This window comes from Aristolochia californica, unplaced genomic scaffold (genome assembly GCF_029961685.1).
Source record: "Aristolochia californica isolate CCGP_79_NKW_82.1479 unplaced genomic scaffold, dmAriCali1.0.hap1 SCAF_2, whole genome shotgun sequence".
NCBI lineage: Eukaryota > Viridiplantae > Streptophyta > Magnoliopsida > Piperales > Aristolochiaceae > Aristolochia > Aristolochia californica.
This window is the reverse complement of record NW_027181881.1, coordinates 1,648,650-1,658,152: the sequence shown is the minus strand read 5'-3', so window position 1 is coordinate 1,658,152 and position 9,503 is coordinate 1,648,650. Positions and strand designations below refer to the sequence as shown.

The following is a 9,503-nucleotide window of genomic DNA, read 5'->3' as shown; positions in this document are numbered from 1 at the left end:
CTCTGAAACCATCCGTCACCGTCAATGGAGAAGATCTTGGGATTTCGTATTGTACCCTTTAATGATTTCTGGTTTTCACGTTGGATGCTTTAATGGGAGAGAAAAGGTGGGACACGTGGGTGGAAGAGAAGATCGACTTGGGGACGCCATTAACGACCTTGGTAACTTCAGTTCCACGCCAAAGGCCGCTGAAGCCATCGAGTGGGGAGTGGGAAAAACACTTTCTTCTTCGATTATCCTGCTCTCCGCAATCTCCATTTTGCAGTGCGAATAATAATTATGGCTGGTGGATAGTTACAATTTGCCGGACTTGTAAGATGAATCTTGATAAAACCGAGACCAAATTTGGCCCAATCACGACATTAGTTTAAGGAGATGGCATCAAATTTCTCTGCATGCAAAGAAGACGAAAGAGGAGAGGTAAAATAAGCGGGTAAAATATCCGGTCCTGTCAACGGTTATAGATCCGAAACCGAGAGAGGGAAATAATACAGTCCAACACCAGTCATTTTCACATTGATTAAGGTGTGGTCACTAGTGTTCTCAGAATTTGGCCTTTAGGCAAAAGCGGACCCTCCGCTGTCATTGATTCCCGTTCCGCTTAACCCCCGTGGGATCCGAATAAAAACCCGCCAGGCGCCAACTAAATAATACACCCGCGGGGGGGGGGGGGGGGGGGCCTACCGGCCGTCCGACCCGCCTCCTCGCGCACGCTTGGCCTTTACGTCGCGTCCCCGGTTCCCACCTTTTGGGCGACGGCAAGAGGAATTATCAACTAATTACGGTTAATTAGTCAAATTATCCTGAGGGGCGAAAACACTGAAAAGAAACTCTAAAAAAAATGATTACGGCGAGGATTAAGACCGGTCGGGGGATTTGGATAAATCGAATACACTGAAAAACTGGGTGTAGTGTGAGAACTCGTCTTTAATAATTAACTGCATGCATCAAATCAGTAGATTTGGTTAGCCCAAAACAAGTTCAATTTCAGATAATAAGATATCTGACTTATGAGATTCGATTAAAAGTGGTGGGACCAAGACATCTAATCCCATCAAAAGGGGGTTTAGATAAGAGCTTATCCTATATCCTCATACTATTAACTCCATATGTTACTTATATATATAATTAATTTATTTATTATATGGTTTTATCAATTTTTAACTTTATAGAATATTAAAAAAATTAATAAAATCATATGATGGTAAATTCTAATGTATATAATTTGAAAAATAATATAAAATCCTTAAAAATATTGTATAGGACAATAAATTAATTAATTTAATAAACACTAATAATCGAGTAAAACGGTGGGGTAAATTTTTTTGTAGAGAGAGGCAAGGGCGGGGGGCCCCTCGTTTACCCACGATTGTGTAAAAAAATATGTCAAACAATAGGTTAATCTCCTTAAACCATAAAATAATAAACAGATAATCGGGTAAAACGGTCTTAAAAATTGTTAGACGATAGGTTAATCATCTTAAACCATAAAATTTACCTGTTTTTGATCTATTTAATAAACAATAAACAGATAATCGGGTAAAACGGTCTTAAATATATAATGGAGGGAGGGAGGGCCCTTGGCCTACCCTCGAGTGTGCAAAAAGTGTAGACAATAGGAGGGAAGGGAGTAGGGCACGATAGAGGTCTTAGATAAACCCTAATTCGTACTTAAAATGATTAAAATGGTGATAATTATTTAATACCCGGGTTTAGTATGGGTCAGGGATCAAAAAACAAAATGTTGAAAATAAAGCACTTTAGAGGAAGGAAAAGAAATTGGAGAAAATGGTCAACGGGTTTAGGGTTAGGTTGGTGGGTTGTCGTAGCCATGCATTATTCCTTATAAAACAGTCTCAACCCACCTTCCGGCTTCGTCTCCTCTCTCATCATTCTTCTCAACTTTCCCACTTTCACCAACCACACGGATTCTGATTTACAGGACAGTTTTTACTTTTAACACGAGATTGCTAACGCTTTCCTCCTAACCAGTTGGTTAGCAGCTGTAATGGAAGCTAAGATTGAAGAGGAGCAAATCTCTGCGAGAAAGAACCGGTGTCTGGCATTTTTGTGTTGTATGGAGGAGAGGTAGATCTTCTGTCCATCGCTTTGGAGACATTCCCAAAAGCTCTCTGAAAAAAAAAATTTGAAACTCCCTCTTGAGGAGCCTTTCACCTCACCGGTAAATTATGCGCAAGCTCGAATGCTCCCAGCGATCGGATCAATTCGCTTTTTAAAGGGAAAGAAAAGAAAAGAAGAGATCTGAAGATCTTGATCGCAGCTTCTTTTTGACCCTTACAATCGCCCAAATTGGAGATCTACTAATCTGTCACTCTACGCCCCCTTAGAGGCGGAGGCGTTTAATTTCGGATTTCGGATTTGATTTTCTGCTCTGTAAATCCTGTCATCATGGCGGTGACGCCATGGTTGGAGCATCCGGGGCCCGCCTGCAAAGCAAAAGAGTAAGCCCTCTCTGTTGTTTCAACGACATCGACAACTACTCTCTCTGTCTTTTTTAGTTTTTTTTCTCTAATTGTTTGAAATTTTCGCTCGTTTCTGTTCTCCAGATTTGTTTAGAGGGACAGACCGTGTGGAACTGGATCCCGAATCTTCATTGCTTGATCGTTGCCTTTCTCTTTTTGGCTCACTTCTTGTTGATGATTTTGATGAAAGAAAAGAAGAATTTGATCGAAAAGGAGAATAAATTGAGGAAGAGACGCACCACTGAACCAGGTTTGCTGAAATTTCACAAAATTCTGAATAAAAAAACGATTTTTATTCTCCAATTTGATCCCCAAACCAGTAATATAAGCTGCTAATATCTGCATAAAGAATGCAGTCTTTCTTTAAGAAAAAAAAACTAATTACAGAATTAAACCATTAGCAATGGCGCGATTAGTATCAAAATGCGTCGTCTCGTACACAGGAAGCTCTTCCCGGTACCTCTCAATTCCGATCGCCGTCAAGTTTTCGAGCTCGAAGAGATCCGAACTAGAATCACTCGCTGCATCGTCGTCGTCGTCAGCGTCGTCGACTTCGTCCATCCGAAGATCTCGCATGGGGAAATCGCCTTTGGTTTGATACCCGTTCAGGAATTTTTTCGCCGCTTCTTCGACTCGTCTATTCTTCTCCATGAGGTGAAATTTGAGCTCCTCGCCGATGAAACGAGGGGCGGAATCTCCGGTCTCCCTGACCGCTGTCAGGCTTCTTTTCTCCTCGTGGAGGCTCTTCTGGCCGCAGGGACGGCAGTCTTCGTCCACAATGACGCTTACGGGGTAAAACCGGACGGATCTCTTGACGCCATTGATGGACTTCCCCCTCGACGAAGGGGTTTTACTGAGGCAAGACCTGGAGTAAGACGAGGCCGTGGAGCAGGTGGAGGACGCCTGCGTGGACTTGGATTTTCTCTCCGATCTGTCATCGTCGCCGTTGAAGGAAGACGACAACTTTGCTTTCTTGGCGGAGCCGGTGGCGGCGAAGAGCGAGTTGAGGAAGCTGGCGAGTTTGGCACCAGGTGAGACTGGCAGCTTTTTCACCTTTTTCAGCTCCGAGCAAGACAAAAGACTCGATCTCGGCATGCTCTTTTCCAACGTCTGCGCCTTCTTTGGTCGGGGAGGCTCAGTCCTGATCGGTGCCGGAGAAGTCCTCACCGGCTTCGGCCTTTGAGCCGTCAACACGGAAGCTCTCCCGCCGTAAACCGACTCCGCTTCGGAAGACGAGAACCCTCCGTAACTCGACTCAGAAGAACTAGAGGTGGAGTGGAAGGTGACAGGATTCTGCTTCAGGTGAAAACTGTCATAATCCGACGCGCGATGAAGAGTACTGACCTTCACGCTAACCTTCTCCGCCCATTTCTCTGTCCTGTGATAACTTCTCCTCTCCCTTTCCCCATACTCCTTCATAATCGCGTCATTGTTGCTGCTACGGCTCGGCTTCTTCCTCATCGTCTCCTTGTACGCAACGAGTTCCCCCGCTCCCGGCTCCCCGTCGTCAATGGAGCGGTAGATAGCGTCGAGCAGGGTGGACGAGAAGGAAGGGTTCTTTCTGCTGTTGGATCGAGATCGATCTCCACGGAGCGAATTTTCCCAGTTGTCCATGTCTCCCACCAGACCTTAAAAACGCTCAAGAGAAGAAGAATCGAGAGCCAAATCTTCGCTGTCCGCGGAGCAAGGATCAGAAACTGCAGGGAGGAAAAGCACAGAGAAGAAAAAGCAGAGACATTTCCGCGACAGAAGAGAGTATTGTTTCACGTAAAACTGTTTTAATCTCGGAGAAGAGAGACAGGAGCAATCAATGGCGGAGGCAGAGAAGTGTCTTTTTGCTGGGTGTTTTTCGAACTCGAAAGGGAGAAAAAAATGGCGAAGGCAAGGGAGAGAAGGCAATGAATAGCAGAGTGCACGCTCTCGACTCTCACGCCTCCGACTCTTATATCAATCCTAATTGGCAGTGAAGACAGAGTGGCAATCAGGTGAGGTGGCATTTCGTATCTTATTAAGTAATTCTACTTTTTATGGCTTTTTCCACTCGCTACAATGCTTCGCGCTTATCTATTCCCGTGCCCATGCCTCGCCCCAGATCTTCAACTTGGGCCTCTTCTACAACCTACTTCCGCAGCAATCATCAGATCTAACGGCTACAAATTTGTGGGTCTCTCAAGTAATATAATATTTACCTTATTTTTTAATTTAATTATATATCTTCGAAATGAAAACCCATAAATTTAATAACAGATTTGAATGATTGAGAAAGAAAAATATAATTTAAATATTTTGTAATGGATTTCTATAGTTAGAAAAATAATAAAATTAATTTAAAATAGATGTAAAATAGACTGGACAGGTGGCATAATTCTGAAGGGTTAGTGTTTTTAGTGAGGCCCACCAGAATGAGTCAAAAGGGTGGAAGGTATCATTTGTTTGCATGCAAACGCCGCATTAGGAAAGATCTCCATGAAAGATGCATCGTATGTATTCTGGCTGATTTTGTCTCCTTAAATAATTTGATCTTATTCAATTCCATTTGAGCTGGCACTTTTTGCCAAATTCAATTTCATTCTTCATCAGGAATTTTGCTTTTCTTCCCCCTTGTGCTACTGTTCGATTTACTTAACTGAAATCAAAAACAGGTGGGCCCATCTGTATAATGTCGGCATGATCATTTGCCCCTCCCCCTTTTTACTGGGATGGAGTGAAATAAATGTTGGCCTCCAACATCTAAGCGGAGAGATGTGGAGCGGACATCTCTTGGGCCCCGCTTAGAGCTAACTGCTGTTTGGATGTGTGGGGCCAGATGGAGCCACAAGAAAGATAAATCTTGGGTCGTTGGACTTACATGGGGCCGAGTAATCATGGTGATGTCCTTCTGTATTCACGTGTTGTGCGGCATCAACGCTTAAAGGGGGGAAGAGTGGAAGGCAGCACACGAGGATTCTTGGTGGGAGGCCTTTCCATGTAAGAGTAAACTAAAACTTAGCACCCATCATTTTCCATCATTCCCATTAAAAGCCCTTCGATTTTTTTTTTTTTTCTTCTCCAACGCGGAGAGATTTGCAGAAGGGGGAAACGAATTGGGACGACGAAGGAAAAGGAAGAGATTCATCAAATTAAGTAACTTTAAATTGTGATGTGTGAGTCCGTTAATGGCTTTCTTTCGTTACGTGAAAAGAATGGAAGAATAAAATCTTTACTTGTTGTGAAAAGAATAGAAGGAGAAAATGAGGCTTTATTATCTAAGAAAAATTTTCTGGGTGTAAGTTCAGCTTCCTGACCTATAATGGAGCCCGAGGTGGGGCAGAGGAATGACCGGAATGTTTGCGACCGCCGGATCAATCAGTCAACAAAGCTGGGCACGTAAATGGACTGCCACAAAGTTGATTCACATCTCTGTTTTAGAGGTAATCTCTGATCCTTAAAACACTCTTGTTTGGCTGCTTTTGTTTGTTAAATCGTCTCTGCTTCGGATTCGTATTTCTGTTCCTTGGTTTTTCTTTAAAGGTAGGATAAGAGGTGCATTTTTTTTCTGGTAGATCAGCCATGATAAATTATGTGTAAATCTATCAATGACGAGAAATACTTGTTTGTGAGCTGCAATTTGGGATTAAGAACTTCAGGATTAGTTGCTAAGAGAGTTGCAGTCGTCTGGAGAGAGTTCCTTTAGGATTCGTTATGTATTATTTTTTACGTACAAGTTTATGATTGAAAATTTGAGATTAGAAGAATCATATTCCTTTCTTGTTTTAATTTTCTTTCTTGGTAGCTATTACCAAACGGGTAGCAGGGATCTAAAGATTCTCGTTCGTGTAATAAAAGAAAGAAACAGAATATCTCATTTTCAATCTGCAAAAGAAAGAGAAAAAAAAAAAAAACGAAGCCCCTGGAGGAAGACGACGTTTTTTGTTCCAGTTTCTGTTTCCAAAATTCTTCTTCCATTCATAAAATAATTGACCCAAATGCTCTCCTCGGGCGTAGAGTTGACCAAAGTATGAAAGAGAGAGAAAGGATGTTAGATGCACTAATGATTGCACTCGTGGCTCCTTCTGGCTTTTTACTGAAGAGGTTTCCATTTCCACTCCTATATAATTTAATGGGGGGGGGGGGGGGGGGAAATGAGAGGCAGAGATGCGATTTGAATTCTGGACTGGAATTTGCAGCAGGGGAAAGGGAAGAGGAGAGAAGAGGGGGATGTGTGAGATTAAAGAAAAGGCTGAAAAAGGGTGAGAGGAATGGGTTGTGTTTCCCCACTCCTTTACTCACATGGGACTCTTCCCACTTTACCTCCTTCAAACTCTTCTTACTATATTCACAGGCATAGAGTTCTTTTAATGTATACTAGTGCATATGAGCAGTGTAAACAGTGCCAACTGCAAGAGAAAATGACTAAATGAATGTTCTTATGCTTAAAGCATTGGCTTCTTGATGAGACCACAGTGTGAACACTTGGACTTGATAGTGGAGACTATTTAGACTAAGCAGCCATCAATAACTCCTTGAGAAAAAGGGAGACCTGGCATTTCTAGCTTATAGGCTTTCGCTTTGGTTGATCTATAATATCATGGAATTTTACTTGATCGGTACGACAGATCCCTACAGCCCAAAAGTCGATCCTCTCAATTGTACAAAAAGAGGGTTTACATGTGAGGGAGAGTATTAAAGTAATAGTTATACATAGATTAGTGAGTATAAAAATGTTGAATTTATTAATTGGAAAAGGGGTTTCCTAAGTTGACTAATCATTTTGGGATGAGCCTTAGACCCAACTTCACACATCAGAGGTGATCCCAAGGCCAAGAAAAAGTGCCTTCAACTTGATAAAAGGTAATGTATTATACTCAACTGTTTAGTTATCTCAACACATCTTATCAGATTCTTCTTAAAAGAGGAAATTTGAATCCTCAAAATTCCATAAATCCCCCCTATGAATGATGAACCAGTATTTGATCTTCCATTTTCATTTTTGTAGTTTTGCAGTTAAACATCTTTCAACTTCAAAAGTGCCAAAATCATTCTTACCGAGCAGAAAAGATTAGAGAGCCGTCGGTGAGATGAATGGCTGGTGAAGGCTCAATGGGTCGCCTCAAACGTCAATTGTGGTTTGCCTAACACTCTCGCCACCACTTCCGTTGCATGGCGTTGCTTATCCTAAGAGAAATCACACCGAATCTTGAAAATTTTGAGAGGTGAGTGAGTGGGAAGGGAATATGCCTCGGGCAGTTGGTCCTCCAGTCCCCTCTAATGGAGGACTAAATGTGCCCCTTGTCTCGCTTTGCTGCTTCACTTGGATCTTCCTTTTTTCGTACTGCAACTTTAATGCTTGGTCCAGCACTACAGAGAATGGAATCCTCAATGCAACTACGCATACGGCAATACACAGCTTGCCTGCATCATTTCTCTGTTATGGTCAGGGATGATTACTACATCTCAATCTACTGGGTTAGTTTGCATTATCATCATGTGGAAGTGGGACTTTGGCGCGTCTTTGAGTGGAGGGGAAACGTGAGATGATACAGAGAAAGGGGGACAAGATGGGGAGGATATAGACTTGGGTTGTAGAGAGAGATAATGGATACTCAAGGCTGAAGTGACAGAAGCCAACCCCAGTGACCCCCTACGGACGTTGGGCGACCTTGAGGTTAGACTGCAATTGCATCGACTTCTTTTCATTATGGTTTTACATCTTTTCATGGGATTGGATTCCACCGAAAAGATTTGTTCTACCGATGAGAATTGATTCCCCTTTTACGACATGGGATGTGCTACTTACGGAGAAAAACACGAAGCAAATAGTCTCCATTGACGAACTACTCTTACGAATCAAGACGATAACTCTCAAGCATAGCAGGTCTTGGCAGCATCTGGTATCGACAGTAATAGTTTGGCCCAAGTCATTTCAGACTTGCTTGTCGTCCAAAGCTGCTATTTGAGACCGAGTTGGGCAGCCCGGATTGATACCCCTTTATGGCAAAGCCTGATGTTTAGATTTTTACGAGCTAAAAAACAAATTTGTTTACTGTTGTACGGGCAAGAGCGAGAAGATCAAGTGACAAAAGTCAAATTACTGATAGATTGATGTTGTTTGCTATTTTTCAACGAAGAAATTGTTTTGGATTTGGAGAAGGATGTTAAGTCACATCCTAAAGATAATGAGAACGTCATGGACTGTTTACCCATGTTATGTCTACTTAAGTGGGAAAGGTCCACTTATCCCTACAAATTATGGGAAAAAACCGAGGGATGAGGGAACTTGTACACTCCTCTTGTGCCAACTAAAGAGCAAAGGGAAGGGTGACCTCCCTCCTCCCCTCATGTGATGGAGAATTCCCCACACAAGCTATCAAGAGAAAACGAAAACTACTTCTATATTAGTAATATCTTGTTTACCATAAGTTTGGTTTCTCCATTGGCATTCTTTAATGCAAAGTTGAATCTAAAGAATGCAAAGTTGAATCTAAGTATCTAACTACTAAAGTTGTAAAATTAAACAATTAATATATGAAATGAATAGAGGACCAACATTTAAGAATTACCCCTAAAACTAAGGCAAAATTTAATGTGTTATTTGAAAAATGGAAATCTCTTAAATTCAACTCTGGGTAGAAATTATTGCCTTATCTCTAGCAGGCCTGGTAATAAGCTCATATTTGGCCTAAATTTGGATGACCAGATTGAAGAAAACAAGGTCTTGAGTATGCTTTGTGTTGCCTAAAAAAGGCCAGAATCCAACCTAAACTTAATTATTTGTAAACTTGAACATGGAGCCTGAATCGGAGCCCAATTGTGAAAAATAAAATAAGGTCAAGCTCATGACAAGGAGGCCAACATCATTCAAATCGAATCCTCCGCAAAACCCTTCTCGTAAACACTAAACAACAATGAAGACGGCCTTTTAAAAAGCTAAGAAATGATTTTTCTCGTCAAAATTAAGAAATAGGCCTGCCAAAACTATCTTTAGTTTTAGAAAGCTAATACCAGAAACCAACCATATTTCATAAAAAAACGAGACTGATG

The 9,503-nt window shown here is 41.8% G+C and overlaps 1 protein-coding gene and 1 long non-coding RNA gene across 2 annotated transcripts; one reads left to right on the top strand and one right to left on the bottom strand.

Annotated features, from left to right (window-relative positions):
* Positions 1-2,729: 2,729 nt before the first annotated feature.
* LOC137956082 (protein BIG GRAIN 1-like A) lies at positions 2,730-4,430 on the bottom strand. Its single transcript, XM_068803401.1, has one exon. It carries the CDS (start codon positions 4,095-4,097, stop codon positions 2,865-2,867), a length of 1,233 nt encoding a protein of 410 aa, XP_068659502.1. The 5' UTR covers positions 4,098-4,430; the 3' UTR covers positions 2,730-2,864.
* A 1,132-nt stretch (positions 4,431-5,562) lies between these two features.
* Positions 5,563-8,546, top strand: LOC137957332 (uncharacterized). Its single transcript, XR_011113338.1, has 3 exons — positions 5,563-5,626; positions 5,759-5,893; positions 7,459-8,546. It is a non-coding gene; the product is annotated as an uncharacterized lncRNA (long non-coding RNA).
* The last annotated feature ends 957 nt before the right edge of the window (positions 8,547-9,503 follow it).